General features: G+C 36.2%; 1 protein-coding gene across 10 annotated transcripts in view; it reads left to right on the top strand.

The window, feature by feature from the left end:
• Positions 1 to 17,241, top strand: part of DENND1B (DENN domain containing 1B) — a 260,965-nt gene extending 243,724 nt beyond the window's left edge. For all 10 annotated transcript variants that reach the window (XM_077902342.1, XM_077902344.1, XM_077902343.1 and 7 more), the window contains 3 exons: positions 8,832 to 8,905; positions 9,880 to 10,096; positions 10,950 to 17,241. In XM_077902342.1, coding sequence (XP_077758468.1) covers positions 8,832 to 8,905; positions 9,880 to 10,096; positions 10,950 to 11,486 — 828 coding nt within the window. In that variant the 3' untranslated portion in view covers positions 11,487 to 17,241. The remainder of the gene's footprint in view (positions 1 to 8,831; positions 8,906 to 9,879; positions 10,097 to 10,949) is intronic.
• The last annotated feature ends 276 nt before the right edge of the window (positions 17,242 to 17,517 follow it).

Raw genomic sequence — 17,517 nt, 5'->3', positions numbered from 1 at the left:
CATGTCGGGCTCCCGGTGCATGGAGCCTGCTTCTCCCTCTGCCTGTGTCTCTGCCTCTCTCTCTCTCTCTCTCTGTGTGTGTGTGACTATCATAAATAAAAAAAATAAAAAAAATAAAGGAAGGCTATTCTCATTAGGTTTGTCCTAATTATTTATATTAGAGCAACAATAATGATAATTCACTATATACATCTCCTGGACTCTGCTCTATAAATCTAGAGCCATGCAATATTGACCAGTTTAATGCCACAGAATTTACTTCTTTCTGAAAGCTTCCTTTTCTTTTTTTATGTATTTGTTTATTTTAAAGATTTATTTATTTTAGCAAGAGAAACAGAGAGAGTGAGAGGAGGAAAGAGCAGAGGGAAAGGGAGAGAGAGAATCCTAAGCAGACTTTCTGCTGAGCATGGAGCCCAACACAGGTGTCCATCCCACGATCCATCAGATCATGACCTGAGCCAACATCATGAGTTGGACACTTAACTAAGTTAAGTCACCAGGTGCCCCTTTCTGGAAGTTTTCATAAGAAATCTCAGTTTGAGCTTATTAAAGTCAATTATTTCCTATCTTGAAGCTAGGAAACTAAGCCCAAGAAATCTTTCCACCATTAGTTCTATCTGAAATATCTGTAAATTAGGGTGAATTTCTCTTGGAGTTCTCCAGATTTGCTGTTCCCTGCCTTGCCTGGAAAGGCGCTTGTAAAGCTGGACTCTGTCAGGCAGGCACCAGGCAAGTTTTCCTGGGAAAGACACTTTTGCCATTGGCCCCATAACTATAGCCAACCTTTGCTTCATGATAGTAGTTTGTCCCAAGTGCTACCTGGTTGCAGAGTGTGTCCTGTTGTATCCTGGCACAGTAGATAAAGATAATGAAAGATAAAGAGTACTGGAGAATCAGATAACTCCACAAAGGCTTCTAAACAACAACCCAGAATTCCACTGATAGGACACTCCATAATCTTTCGTTCCTTTCAAAGTCTTTTACAGTTTTTCTGACACTAATATGTGCTTGGTGAGGGTATGAGTGGTAAATTAGCAAGATACTTACCATCAAGAATCTACCGTACAATGGGAGAAAGAGGATTTAACCATGACCACAGCACAGTGGAAAGGACAGGTCCCATGAGAAATGTGTGTACACGCAGTCTAGGAACACACAAGGTGGCATGTTAATTGATAAATGAGGAAGTATTTCCTGAAAAGGAAACTCATGAGCCACAGCATGAGGGATAATTAGAAAAAGAGAAACACCACGGAGAGGGATGTTCTGGTAGGCACATCAACACGTGTAGGACAGAAGCAGAAAACACGGGGAAGCATACAAGCAAGGAGGAGGGCTTGGTGGCATGAGAGCATACATCTGTATAGCACATGGAGCCTTCAGAGAGATTAACTTACCCTGATCCCTCTGGGCAAAGGTGAAGAGTATGAGATTTATCCTCAGAATTGTAAGAGGGACCATTGAACTTCTTTAAAGAGGAATATAGTATTGTTAGATTTGCCTTTTAAAAGATCTGTCAGCAGTTTAGAGGCTATAGCATTCTACAAAGCAGGATAATAGAGGCTTAGATTTTCAAATGATAATAAATGTGTACAGACATAGTGGGGATAGGAACAGAGAATAAATGTGAGAGTGGAGCTTTCATGGAGAGGAATCAACATGTGCAAAGATCCTGTGATGGAACAAGTCAGGGCAAATATAAGGAATTGAAAGAAGGCCATGACAATGCCTTGTGGGTTAGAACAAAGTGAATGAAGTGGGTAAATGGGCAGGGCTTGGACTTGCAAGACCTGATAAATGAAGAGAAAAATGAAGAAAGTTATTTATCCTTTTTGTTTGTTTCCTTTAACAAATATTTATTGAAAACAGACTAAAAGCTTCTACTCTGTACTCCCTGAAAATAAAGCAGCTACATCTCATTTTTTCTCGGACTTCTTTGGCATCTCTTTATTTCACAAACACCCATGGGGCACCTATTATATCCATACTACTGTTTTCCATTCCAAGAAGGCATACCAAAAGCACAAAGGTCACAAAGAAGCATGAGATGTGGACCTCTCATAGAAGGTTCAGGATACGATGGTGCAGGCAGACACACAACACAACGTGATTCGTGCATTGCCCAGATGTTTGCCAAATATGTGGCCACACAAAGAGGAGGTTTAGGGAAAGCTTTACAGAGGTTACATTTGATTCACATATTGAAGAATAAGTAGGATTTGTTTTTTTCCAGTAACGAAGAAAGCAAGGGTAAATTCTGGCAAAGGGTACCTTGTGTGCAGCAGTGTAGCAGTGGATTTTCTATGGGAGCTAACAAGTCATTTGCTGGGGCTAATGTAGTAGGTGGTGGCCAGCTGGATTTGGGGAGAAGAATAAGAAATAAAAGCAAAAAGATAGCCACGTTTGGATGGGAGTCTCTTCTTAATGCCAAGAAGTTTGACTTTTACTTTGAAGGAATTTAATGCTTCTAATTAATCAAGGGAATAAGATTACCAGATACAAGGGGGTTTTTAAAAGTAACATTGAGGCACATTCTGGAAAATATATATTTAGGTTTTAAAATAAAATTGTATAATGCTGATCTGAAAGATGAAGAGATATCCCTTTTAATTAATTTTAGCTGTATTTTTTAAATCCATGTATATGGTAAGATATTTAAAGGCTGAAATGGTTGCATTTCATTTGGCAGAAACTGTGTGTGCGTTTTTATGAGAGTATTGTTCATCTAAATAAAGTGTTACTTAAGTGAAGTTTTTCATCTCCAAGTTAGATTTGATTACTGGTATCAATATCCATTAAATAATAGACCAAGAGATTTTGCCCGAGATTATGAAAATCAGTGTGATACCAAGTGCTAAAGTGTATACAACATAACTGTTTTCTTTTTGTTTGATTTATTTATTAATTACAATTCCTTCATTTCCTACAATACTAATCATGTCTTTAAATATCAGAACCAGAAAAGCTTGAGTTTTATGATTAAAAGAGGCTGATGGCTAACTTTGTGGACACCCAGAAAATGTCATTCCAGTCCATTAACATGTCCTAGAGATTGGAGGCAATACAAAACAACATTACAGTTCTGTCCCTTGTGGCAATAAATTTTAAAAACCAGACTATTATTGGTATTCTGACCAGAAAAGCAGAAGTCTCTTCACCCTTTTTATAGAAAGTAATGGGGGTGCCTGGATGGCTCAGTCAGTTAAGCATAGACTCTTGATTTCAGCTCAGGTCAGGATCTCAGGGTCATGGGACAGAGACCGGCGTCAAGCTCTGTACTCAACAGGCAGGCAGTCTCCTTGAAGATTCTCTCCCTTCTTCTCCTTCTCTCTCTCAAATAAATAAATAAATATTTTAAAAGTCATGAAAATTACACACCTTTCAAAATGCAGAAAAGAGAAGAACCTAAATAATGGCAAGCAGCAGACACCCAGGCAGTGACTGGCTTGCCTGACATCCCTGAGTTTCCATGGACACGCACCACGTCCCATCATTCAGATCTCTGAAAAAATATTTTTAAGGTTCCCTGCCCCTGGAAATCCACTTATTTTTTTTCCTTTTCTTCAGTTTTTTCCACCATGTTGACTGCTTTTAGCTTTAGCCCTTGATCACATCATAATCATTCTTTAAAAAAAAAAAGCATCTGTTCCTAACTACAAGCCATGTTATGACTGTCTTGGTGCTTATTTCAGGGAGTTGGAGATAATCACTTATGATGAAAGTGTTTATTGCCCCTTACAAACTTTTTTGTTGTACACTTCTTACTGTGGCATTTCTATCCACATCTGATACAGAAATTTTTCTCTGGATACATGTAATATACAAAACATTCCAGTGGCATTTGCATCTGTTTTTACTGTTGTAGTTAAAAAAATAAAGAAGATATATACTTTCCCCAAAAGTCAGTTGTATTTAAAAAAAAAAAGGTGTATGTATTTTATTTTTATTCTGGGTATTGAGATGACATTTCCCTTTCTTAGTCACGTATATTTCAGTTTCTGTTTAGTGTGTAGATTTTCAGTAACGACGTATCTGTGATTTATGAACCAAGATAAAGATGTACTGTTGTTGGCTATGTATTACTACTCTAAAGAATACACAGTATATTTTCTGGAGTCTAACCTTACTTGCTACCAGCCCATAAAAAATTTCTTTTTTTTTTCCCCATAAAAGATTTCTATTTACAAATTGTGACCAGGTCTTTTTGCCCCGTGTTGTGTGTTCTGAGCACAGTAGAAACAATCCTTTATTTCCCCTGAAAGCGTGGTGCCTGAGTCCCAGTCCACGGGAAACAGTAATGTAGAGATAATCTGGGTTTATAAAAGCTCAGAAACTGATAATGCTCTTGTTAAATAAGATGCCATTTTCCTCTACCTTGAATGTTAATCAAATTGTAACTTCTTTCTCCCTTTTTCTTGTGTGACCTTAACAAATTATGTAATTTGATGTCATCAAGCAAGTGACACATTCACTGTGTTTTGTACATTGTCACTTCATATATAAAGGTTGCAGTTCCTACTGTAACTACTAATGAGAAGTCTTTTCAGATAGTCAAACAATTTGTAAGTACGTGTACTTAGAGGATAGTACAAATCTTAACACTCCTAGAAAGGAAAATATTATACAAATCAGTTGTATTTCTGATTTTAATTCTATGGTGAAAATTCCTTACAAGATATACCATTAGACAACATCCCTATTTAGAAATTGATAAGACCCTCACCTAGTTAAGAAGTAAAAAAACAAATTCAAACATATTTATGAAGCTTATATGAGTAGCTCTTTTTAAAAAAGTTATAATTAACAACAACAAAAAATAAAACAACTGAGAATCTCTAGTACATTCAGGCAGAAGTAGAATATAAAAGTAACTTGTGAAAGAAAATGAACAAGGGACTAACAACAAGCAGAAAAAGACATTGGCTGCGGTTCCTGTTCTTGATAAGGCATATGACCTTGGGCAAATTATGGAGCCTCTTGGTATAGCTCCAGATTTATCATGGGGTTCGTTAGACTCTGAGCTACTTAATGGCAGAGACTCTGCCTAACTCAACTCTGTTGCCAGACCATAGCCCCACTGTGCGTGTATATGAGAGTGCTTTCCAAAGTATTTACAAACATAAATATTAAGCTATGTATTTAATACCTTAACTTGTATTAATTCTTAAGTCAATAATGATTTTTTAAATACCATGAAGTCTCAGCTTCCTCATAGTTTTGTTTGCTTTTAGTTCTGATTTGTTTGTTTGTTTTCAAAAATTGAATGCAAGACCCCTAGCTGGCATAATGTTAAGGATATACAGATGTCAGTATAATAATGACTTGTTTTTAGAAACAAAGAATTGTATTATATTTTGTGAGTGTTAGAGGGGGTGGATGAAAGGTATTTTTCCTTCAGAAATATTGTAAGTGGCAGTTGTGTTCCTAAGCCCAAAATTTCTTTTTAACTCAAATACCTTAAATTTGTTATAAAATGATATTACAATTCTAGGCCCAAATACATAGCTAATTACCAAACTCATGGAGAAACTCACTACACATTCCACCAGGTGTTACAAGAACATATTTCTCTACTCATTCTTCCTTTCCTTTCTACCACTCCCAGCACTGGCATAGAGGAGGTGGGGGAGTAGGGATCAAGTACCATAGATTCCAGAGGTTTCCTTATCCTTTATGGCTACAATAGAAGAAAACAGTTACCTGGATTGGGAGAGCAGAATTGGAAGCCAGAAAGTCCCCAGGTGATAAAATGGTGAAGTCTCCAAATTCAGCTTTGCTGCCAGCCATTCAAAAAGATGGTTTACAGCCATGGGCACTCATAACACCCAGACTGTGACCTTTAAATGTCATTTCCTACTTAAAAGAACCAAAACTCCTGCAGGAAGTGACTGATTCCAGGTCTGATGCAGAAAATTAATTTACCTAAGGATTATCATAAGCTTACTAAAGAACATTATCTGAGATAATGTTTATTTTTTTTATTTTTTAATTTTTTTTATTGGTGTTCAATTTACCAACATACAGAATAACCCCCAGTGCCCGTAACCCAATCACTCCCACTCCCCGCCCTCCTCCCCTTCTACCACCCCTAGTTCGTTTCCCAGAGTTTGCAGTCTTTACATTATGTCTCCCTTTCTGATATTTCCCACACATTTCTTCTCCCTTCCCTTATTTTCCCTTTCACTATTATTTATATTCCCCACATGAATGAGAACATATAATGTTTGTCCTTCTCCGACTGACTTACTTCACTCAGCTGAGATAATGTTTAAAGGACATAAGAACCGACTTGAATGGGCTAACACTGACCTAAGATGGGACAATTAAAAAAAAAAAAAAAGCACCTAAAAATTATTTTATTGGGACGCCTGGGTGGCTCAGCAGTTGAGCACTTGCCCCTGGCTCAGGGCATGATCCACAGTCTCAAGATTGAGTCCCACATCAGGCTCCCTGCCTGGAGCCTGCTTCTCCCTCTGCCTACATTTCTGCCTTTCTCTCTGTGTGTCTTTCATGAATAAACAAATAAAATCTTTAAAAATTATTTTATTGTGGATAGAACACTTAACATAATTCAAACGTGTAAAAGTAAAGAGAAGCTTATAGGAATTCCTGGATACCATGGAGTACCAGGGTAGCAGTCAGTTGAGCATCTGACTCTTGGTTTCAGCTCAGGTCATGATCTCAGGCTGGTGAGATCAAGCCCGGCATTGGGCTCCATGCTCAGCATGGGGAGTCTGCTTGTGATTCTCTCTCTCTCTCCCCCGCCTGCACTTCCCACTCATGCATGCTCACTCTTTCTCTCTCTCTCTCTCTCTCTCAAATAAATAAATAAATCTTAAAAAAAAAAGAATTCCTGAATACCTTTCAAAAGTACAGTATCAACAATTATCAATGTATGGTCAGTCTTATTTCAATGCCATCCCTACCTGTGATCCTGCCCCCATCCTTGGCTTTTTTGAAGTAAACACCCAACAGCACATGATATATCATTTAAGTAGCAAATATTCAAGCTATATCTCAAAAGTTAAGAACCATTTTTAAAATACAATCATGTTATAATTAGAAAGTGATATAGATCAAACATCAAGAAGAGGGCACCGGGTCACTCAGCACAGAGTCGGCTGGAGATTCTTTCCCTACCCTTCTGCTTCTGCCCCCTCCCCACCATGCACACTCTTGCATGCATGTGTTCTCTCTCTCTTTCAAATAAATAGATCTTTAAAAAAAATCAAGAAGAACCACTGTGATAGGCTGAACCACATCAGATATATACAAATGATGATGACTTTTTTCAGAACCCTCACGACTCACCTTTAGAGATTGGTAGGCATAAGTTCATTACTCTGGAAATTATTAAACAAAAGGAAAGAATTAAGGATTTATCCTACCTCTGCTATACACTTTGTATTTCATAATAGCCAAATACTTAATAGGACAAAATTCTCAGTAGAATGCCAACAAGTAAAGATAGAAGGAATGCCTTTGAAAAGCATAGTTTTGAAGCCCCTTAAGATATGAAAACTTTCAAGTGAAAGAAAATTCATAATGGATGATATCAGTCCACCTGAATCCTGAAGCCATTCAATCTTAGTACTACCAAAAGTTGAGACTTCTTATGAGTCTCCTGTGTGATGCAGTAGAAAAACCACATCTCAACACATGTAGAATATTCTTGCCCAAAACAGAGGAAAACAAAAAACCAGAAACAGTCTAACCAAGCTTCCAAATGTGACTGCCAGTTCATAGGAAGAGGATAAAATCACATGTTCAAGGACACAAGTGGCATAAAGTATGGGGAAGATGGAACTGATAGTCTCTGAAGGAGACTTGACAGACATGTCAACCAAATACAGTGTCAACCCTATTGAGAATCTGGTGCAGATAGACAAACTAAAATATTTTGGAGATAATAAGAGCATATGCGAATGATCTGAGAATAGATGGTGTTAAAGAATAATTGTTAATTTGTATGTATTATGATGATGTCTGTTAACGATACATATTGTAGTGTTTACAGGTGAAATGATAGGTTGTCAAGCACTGAATTCAAAACCTTTCTATTCAAAACCTTCAGAGCCAATGGCACCTTCACCTGCCTGTTAGAAATGCAGAAACTTGGACCTCAGGACCCCCGGGTGGCTCAACGGTTTAGCGCCACCTTGGGCCCAGGGTGTGATCCTGGAGACCTGGGATTGAGTCCCACATCCGGCTCCCCACATGGAGCCTGCTTCTCCCTCTGCCTGTGTCTCTGCCTCTCTCCCTGTGTCTCTCATGAATAAATAAATAAAATCTTAAAAAAGAAAAAGGAAACTTGGACCTCATCCTTAGAACCTAGTAGAGTCAGAATCTACATTTTTACCATGACCTCCAAGAGATTTATATACACATTAAGTATTGAGAAGTGCTACTTTAAGATAATTGGGGAGACAGATAAAAGAAACAAGATTGGCAAATACTGGTGATTATTGAAACTAGGAGACAAGTGCATGGGGACATGATTGATTATAAGTATTGTTAAGCCAGGGACTCACAGACTAGATCAGTGGGTGTATGTGTGTGTGTGTGTGTGTGTGTGTGTGTGTGTGTGTGTATTCAATCCAGTGATTTGTTTTTTGTCTATCAGTTTGAGCTGTAAGTGTTGACATAAGTATGACCCGATTCCCTCCCCTTCTTACTACACAGCTTGTGAAATTATCAGGTAATATTAAAAAATCCTTAATCTATATTTATTTTAAAAATATTCCTTGTCAAATTAAATTGTTCCTTTAAAACTTATGAGAAAGACTTATTTTCACTACTAATGCCAACTTATTGTCAACCTCTCTCTCTAGGCACGCTTAAAAAGACCTCTTAAGAGCCTTGATGGTGCTCTGTATGATGATGACTATGATGAAAGAGCGAGCAAGTAAGTCTTGGATTTTAGTGTCCTACTAAGTGTTGTGGCTGAAAGGCAAAAGTTTTGGGATTTTAAAAGGCAATTCAAAGGACATACACTCCTAGAGATCAGATTTTGCTCCTTTGCAATGCTCTTCAGCAAAAGGAACCAGTGCTCATTGGAGTCTCATGGGGTATGAATCTTGAGATGAGAAAGCAAGATAGACCTGAAATACCTTGTTCTTGGAAAGCAGTAAGACCTACAGAAATACCTGGGATAGTGCTAAAGAGGAAATAGAAGCCCACCTAAAGTAGGCTCCTACCCTCCTAGTGAAGAAGGACAGGTTAAATGGCAGAAGTAGTGATAATAGTCAATTAAAACAAGTGGAATCGGGGGAAGAGAAGGAGTTTAAATCTGTGGTGATATCAGAAGAGGAAATTTTAATACAAAATATTAAAAATTAATTTTACTAAGTAAGGGAAATAATGGTAGATGTTTAGTTGTTTTGAACAATTTAAACTTCTATGGGAATGACAAAATGGACATTCTCTTTTCTCCATTAAGTATGTTTTTGTCTACGTAAAGGAATATGCATTCTTCTCTAAAATAAATGAATAAATAAATAAAGGAAAAACCACACACAAGTATTGAAAGTGAACCTGGGCTATAGCAAACATTCCAGGTATTCATCTACTAATGTTGCAAATCCCACAGAATTAGACCGTGTGAAAAGCCCTCCTTGTGCTTCCAGATTGATTAAGGTCCCATAGCTATTTGTTTGAATTTTCTGAGTGCACGTACTCAACCTTTCCCATATTTGAATCAGTATACACACATCACTGAAGAATTTGGCCATGAACCAATTTGCCGTTTTGTTGTTGCTCCACTGCAAAGCACTTTAGTTTTAAGACTCTCGCAATAATTGAACGTTAACTAGGGAGAAGTTGCTCACATGCAGTGTATGTGACTGGGTGACTACTAGCACATGCTTCATTTTCCTCCAGGTTATCCTCTGAAGATGGAGAAGAAGCTTCTGCTTATTTTTATGAAAGTGATGACTCTGTTGAAGCAAGAGTAAAGACTCCTTACTCAGGTGAAATGGACCTACTAGGAGAAATCTTAGATACATTGAGCACACACAGCTCAGATCAAGGAAAGCTAGCAGCAGCTAAGAGCTTGGATTTCTTCAGATCAATGGACGATATTGATTACAAACCTACGGTTAGTTGATTTTTCCACCTATGAACTTAAAACATTCTTACCCTTTGCTGTGAACTGCCTCATGTCGTAAACTTAGTTGGTCATAACATTTAACCTCTATCAGATAAATAGTCGGATCTTCAAGAATATGATACAATTTAATCATGAAGAATTATTTCTAGTTTCAGAATTCCAGTATTTCCCATTTATGTATCCAATTCTGGTTGTTATTGTCATTCATTGAAAAAACTTCTTTTTTTACCAAGCCGTAATACTCTCTTACAGTCTAATTTATTTATGGTTGTCTTTTCTGAAGAATTTTTTAAACATGAAATGTTCCCACTTTTGTTCTATATTTCCTGGATCTTAAAAAAGTTTAAGAAATGTATCAAGTAATTTTTTTCATTATGTTGCTTCAAAAATATATTGTGTTTTATTTTTTATTTTTTTAATTTTTTTTACATATTGTGTTTTAAACAAAATGAAATTAATGTTTTAAAAACACAAGAGATGAAAGTATGAGTAATGGCCACCCTGTCATGATTTTAAGTTATTCCAGAACTTAACACTGATTATATAATGTATTTGGTCTGTTTGGGGATTTTGCGGGAGGTTGGCAAGTCTTTTCATTGACTTTTTCAACTTTATTGAAGTATAATTAACAAATAAAAATTGTGTATGTTTATATATTTTCTTGTTAATGGAGCCATTTGCAGGTGTTCAGAATTAAGAGTCAGCACTGGCTTTCCTCTGGGGGGAACTTCCAAGCTCCCAGCCTTGAAAGATACTAATATTTCATTTCAAAATGGAAAAAAAATGCTAATGTAACATTATAATCTCCTTAAAATTTTCCTGAACTTGTTTATTCTTTCAGAATAAATCCAATGCACCCAGTGAGAATAATCTGGCACTACTTTGCAGTGGTTCTGGTGATCAAACAGAGTGGCATCTTGGACAAGATGACAGTGCCCTCCATGGCAAACACCTTCCTCCCTCTCCCCGGAAGCGGGTTTCCTCCAGCGGTTTGACAGATTCTTTGTTTATCCTGAAAGAGGAAAACAATGAAAAATACCTCAGTGTTGACAATGTGAGGGGGCCTGCAGTCACGGAAAAGCCAGCTTCTACTTCAGGATTGGATTTCCAGCTAGCTCCTCCTGAAGTTTCCGAAAATGAAAAAGGTAAAACAGAAAAGAAGGAAACACTAAGCCAGGTTTCAGATGATCTGCTTACACCCAGCCTTGGGCGACATTCATCTACTTTTGTTCCTTGGGAGAAAGAAGGGAAAGAAGCCAAAGAGACTTCAGAAGATACTGGACTGCTTCATGAAGTAGTGTCATTATGTCACATAACGTCTGCCTTCCAGCAAGACTTAACCATTTCAGAAGAAAACACAAGTGGAAACCAAGCTTAAATCAACAATTAGTAGTCACTCTCTGTATCCAGGCTTCTATGGAGGCACTTTAGGATTCCATGTAATCTCTATAGTAAACAACTATTTGTAGGAATGACAATTCTTAGTACTGTCTAAAAATTATTTTTCATTTGGAACATACATTTTCCCCATTCATCTTGTGAGTATATATTATCGATTGATTTTTAAATGTAATGCTAATTCTTCTACTGTGCTCTTAAATCAGGTACTAGTTTGTATGTATGTTGAAAGTATATGTGAAACATATGATTTCCCAGTATTTGGTGCTTAATGCCATTCATTTTATTTAAACTAAGTATGCATCTATAACCCTTGCACATAACCAGTAGCTACTATACTAATCTGGTTGAGCATGAACTGATCAGGATATCAAAACTTATCAAAACTTGCCTGAAACTGCTGAAACAGTTGACCCACTAACTGCCTTAATCCTAAGCCTATATTTAGCATACTTTAGTAATTTATGGAATTAACTGTAAATTTTGAAGGATAAGTTATAAGTGTTCTGCAGAGCAATAATGCCTTTTTCTATTCATTGAATCAAGGACAAAATTCATTTTTCAAAGTTAAAAAGCTCTCTTGTGGACACTGCAGCCATGTTTTTCCAAAATGTATAACGGTACACATTTACCTTCCACTCAGTGGAATATATGAAGTGCTAAATTACAATGTGATATTGATGACTTCTGTTTACAAATGAGACACTTTAAAATTTTTTTCAGTCTCTCTGTATGCCTTTGCTATCTAGGAGTCCAGCCCCAGAAAGCCAAATGCAACACAAACTGTCCTGAGAAAGAAATGTTCCTGTCTTTTTTTTTTTTTTTACCTAACATAATAACTCTCTATCAAAATGTTTCTCATCATAATTGACTTTATACTTTAGAAGTTTTAGATCTATAGAAATATTATGAAGAAAGTACAGAGAGTTCCCATTTTGTCCCTGTGTATAGTTTCCTCTATGATTAATATCCTACATCAGTATGGTACATTTGCTGCAATTAGTGAACCAATATTGATAGTCCATGCTTTATTCAGATTTCCTTCGTTTTTTCCCTAATGTCTTTTTTTCTGTTCCAGAATCCCATTCAAAGATACCACATTACATTTGGTTGTCATGTGTCTTTAGAGTCCTCTTGGCTGTGACATTTTCTCAGATTTAACTTGTTTCTGATGACCTTGATAGGTTTGAAGAGTAACGATCTGCTGGTCAATTATGTTATAGAATATCCCTCTATTAGAATTTGTCTGCTATTTTTCTAATAATTACACTGTGATTGTGGGCTTGGGATAGGAAGATTACAGAAGTAAAGTGTCGTTTTCATTGCATCATATCCAAGGTACATAATGTCAGCATGATTTGTGAATGCTAATGTTGACTTTGATAACCTAGGAGGTGGTGTTAGGTTTTTCCACTATACCCTTTTCCCTCTCTTTCTATGTTGTAGTCTTTGGAAGGAAGTCACTGTGTATAGCCCAAACTTAAGGAGTAGGGCTTTATGCTTCGTCTCCCTTGGGGAGAATCTACATAAATTATTTGGGATTCTTTTTGCATAGGAGATTTGTCTCCTCTCCCTGAAATTCACTGTGAAACACCGAAATTCATCTCCAAAGGAATCATGCATGCATTGACTCTTTCATGATAGGCTAGACTGACAGGAAAAAAACCCCAGTGCTGTTATGATTAATTGGATATTCGTGTATTCAATATATACTCTGTACATCCCCAATCATGATTATTTTTTAAAAATTGTCATTTTAGAAAAAATATTTGAGAAACTATCCAAGAACCCTATCAGGACTGTACCCCCCTAAAATATTTACTGAAAGAATTTAGTTTTTAGTTAAAAAGTCCTAGAAATGAATTTGTTAAAAACATTGCTTAAAAATATTTGTCCAGGTCAATCTGTAAGTAATTTAAAGAAAATGACCAAGTTTTTTTCTTCTTTAAACCACATTCCAAAACCTAAACAGATATGTTTTATGGGGGACAATTATTCAGTCATGTTAGTAAAGACAAATCTTGTTTTCCTTCCTTCTAAGGAAAAAAAAGTGTTTAATCTTTATTTTATTAATATAAAAGTAAGACTCGCAGTTCTTGTCAAATCTTGTCTATATACCCATTACAAAATTACATTTCACTTTGTCAAAGCATGTAATAAGTCGATTTATCAGAAGAGCTGTTTTATTAAATGAAAAGGAAAAAAGGTCACTCGGGTTGTTAATATGCTTGGCAAATATTTCTTCATAATTTTTGAAAAAAGATCTTTCAATATGACTATTGGAATGAGGCATGTTTTCCTTCAGAATTCATAGTCTGAAGAATGAGATAATTATTAGTGTAGCTTAGGTAAAATTAGAGTTTTTGTCCATTTGCTTAATAAACATCATGACCTCAGAAATGCAGGTTCTTCTATCATCTGGTCACCTCATGAGATGTTTGACTACAAGACGTGTTGCTGCGAGGATATTTAGCCACTCACAAGTACACTTGCGTCAAGGTATTTTGAACTGGATTTGTGCCTTATTTTAACATGCGAAGCTTTTATATTCAATATTTAAAAAAAGCAAAAACAAAAGCTCTACATGTTATTCTTGGAAAACATCCAAAGGACTAGTATCCAAGAGACTGCTTTTCCAAGAGTATTAATTTTTCAAATCATTAATATTTTACGTATTCAAAGCTTGCTCTTAAACTAGACTTCCTAGTATTATGGTGGTTATAGGGAGAATAAAATGAAGTTAAGGTGAATTCTGAAACAAAAGTATTGTCTTATTTTCTCCTTTGTTCATATTTTCTATTATAACTGAATGAAGTATTTGTAGACTCCTCTGCCGTTCGGATTTGTTTTTCAAAGAAGCTATACCTGTTCTACAACAGTTATATAAATGAATAAGATGTTAGCTTTCGTGCATGGTCTTTTATGTGGCCTCCAAACCGTCATGATTCTCCCTGAATCCCACTCTAGCTTTTATCCTTTTTGTCCTTAAGTATTGCATCCATGATATGTCAGGGGGTGGATAGAAGAGTTGTGAATTTAGGAGCTATTGTTTTGTTAAGTCAACGTGATGTTAAGTGGTAGATTTTGATGGTTACCTAGTTTGGCATATTTTAGGAAGGCACCAAAATATAGCAGAATGATTTCTCTCTATAAAAATTAATAACTTGTCCATTTAGGAAATATTTTTGACTCTTTGTACCATTGCATGCAAGGTACAGTAACTGGGGATATAAGGAAATAAAATAATTAATATAGTCCCTGCTATGAAGGAACCAATTAAGAGGAAAAGAAATGACAAATCTCTGTTAATAAATGATTACTTAGAAGTTATTAACCCAAGATTCTAACACCAAAAAAAAAAGTCCTTTTAAAGCTGCTTAATCTAAAACATGCTCTAGATAGAACCACAGTATCATTTCTAATTTCATTAACTGTATTATTTTAACGAAGTATAACAATGCTGCTATTTTAAGATACCTACTTTTAAAGGACAGACTTAGAGGCTCTTAGAAACTAAGTGTCCTTGTTTCTCTGATTCTCTGTCACCACAATGCTCCATCTTTGGGCCAGGCAGCATAGAGCTCTATAATGGAATGATGCTCCTTTGCAATACTTAGGCCACTTTATCTTACTTTAGGATTAACTGAGGGTGTAGGTGCATGTTGAAACTAGTTTTTACTGTCTTTATCTTGATAATAGCGTTCCCGAAAAATAGCCTCCCCTGTCCCCGCCTCTTAAAACCATATGTAACAGTGCTGTCATACGGACTCTGTGCTAATATCCTATTAATAGGATCCAGGAGTGTTCATGAATTAGTTGTTTCTTAAAGTAGATCCTGATCAAGGGGAGAAAACTGTGAATATTCTCATAATCAGCAGTAGCTCTTCCTTCTCATCTAGAAAATCTGGATTTTCAGGAAAAGATTATTTTCATGAATACATTTTCTAATGCAAATTCCATTTTGTTTAGCATAAAAGACCCTGATTCTGCGTAGATATTTGTAAGTCAGAACACAAATTTCAGAAAGTAAAATGAATACCCAAGTCTAATTCCCCAAAGCACTTCTTAATATAAGGAAACAGCTTTTACAGATTCTGTGTCAGTACTCACATCTTTCCTGTGTTGAGTCCAGTACTTTGTTAGTGTCTGTTTTTTAAAGCTTATGTAAGAGGCAGAATTGTTTTGAGCAAACAGGTTAGCATTTTCATTTGGTCAAGTTATAAGGAATTATGTGTATTTAGAAAGAAGCATATTTTATTTTGAAAATAATAGGATTCTGTGCAATATTTTTCCTGCATAATTTAGTTCATATAAATATGCACATCTGCTTTGGTAGCAGATGCCTTAAGGTCATGTTTTTCAGTATTTGTGTAAAACTGTATGTAGCAATGTTCTATGTGATTTTAGAAAAAAATCTTTATATTGTTGGCAGGAGAAATGTTTTTGTTTATTTAAGATAATTATGGATATTGCATTATTGTATCATAACTAACTGCCTCAGCGACAATAAATATGCAATAAGAAAATCCTGAACCTTAGGTTAGTATTGACAATACTATTACTTTAAAAAAAAAGTGTATATAATGCAAAATGCTGATTCTACACATGTACATTTAACAAATATTCAGTTCTGTACCACATAAATCTAAACGGCATTTGTATGGTGATGACCACATGTGTAGATTGTAATATCCTTTGTGATGAATCTTTGGTAAGATTTATAAAGGGCATTGCCAATACTTCTTGACTGTCTGTAAATTAAGTTAATTTTTTGTATAATGTACAGTTTGTTTAACCTTAGAGCTTCTATAGATTTCTACTTTTATTATACTTGAATGAGGCAGAAAAGCACTGTGGAAAATCTGTAGCTCTGGATGCAATATGCAAACATACCAAAAAATTAAGGTACTGAGCAGCAATGTTAACTGGATGCCTTATATCCAGAAAGCTGTGGGGTTTTTCTCAAACCATACTTTAGTCAAGTAATTTAAAATACACAATCTTTTACTGTTAAAAGGTTGCAAAGTCGCAAATGATTACCTCTTTGATGTGAGAAACCTTTGGGTCTCTTGTGTCTCCGTGTTATTTTGCTTCCCAGATGAGAGCCTTAATGGGGTACCTTAACAAATCCACCCTCTGGTTGGTTCTGTGATGTTTAGGACAGGCTAGAATTAGAACTCCGTGCATGCTAAATGACCGCAAGTATCCTATCACCATCCTTCAGGTGGTGTCACTTCCAGGTGGTTATTTTGAGAACCATGTAGTGATCGTATACCAAAAGCAAGATCTCCTGAATCTGTCACGGTTTATTTAGTACTTATGGCAATGCAAACAAGTATGAACTCCATGAAGTCTACAACTTAGTATGCATAAAGTCCTTTCTTATATAAAAGGTACTTGAGAGGTTAAAACGGGACTTTCCCAAAGCTTATTTCTTTTTGCTTTAAATGAATAACTGTTTAAAAGGACTGAAAATCTTGAGCTCTTTGCTAGACATGGTGACAAAGATCTGTCAAAACCTACCCAGCATTGAGATTTGTTCACTGTTCTTGCATCCTTGAGGCTACAGTATAAATCATCTCTGAAAAAAGTTGACTACTATTGGGAGGACATTGTGCATAAAAGTATTGTTTGGGGAATTGTTTAAAAATATGCAAACACAAATATTGGATGAATTACATACTACCATAAAGTGCCCAACAATGCAGTGATGAAATAAAATTGGTCATAATTAACATTTTGCATGGTGGTGACTCTTCTTTTCTAATTAGCCAGTTGCTCTCCTCGGTGTTCTAGGTGGATGTGCTGTAGGACCCGGCCATCCTCCTCTCTGAGCTTCGTAACTGCTACAGTGTAAACTCCAGCCTGGATCTTCCTGACAGGTCTGTTTGAGAGGCATCCATTCTTTCATGTGTGGTCACCTAATTTCATGAGGCTCTAACCTCATAGAATAGGTAAGTGGAATGTCCCTAGATAGAACAGAGCAGGACTGTCCAAGTCAAACAACTGTA

The sequence above is a fragment of the Canis aureus genome, chromosome 6, assembly GCF_053574225.1.
Source record: "Canis aureus isolate CA01 chromosome 6, VMU_Caureus_v.1.0, whole genome shotgun sequence".
NCBI lineage: Eukaryota > Metazoa > Chordata > Mammalia > Carnivora > Canidae > Canis > Canis aureus.
The sequence above is the reverse complement of the archived record's forward strand: the minus strand, read 5'-3'. Positions and strand labels throughout refer to the sequence as shown.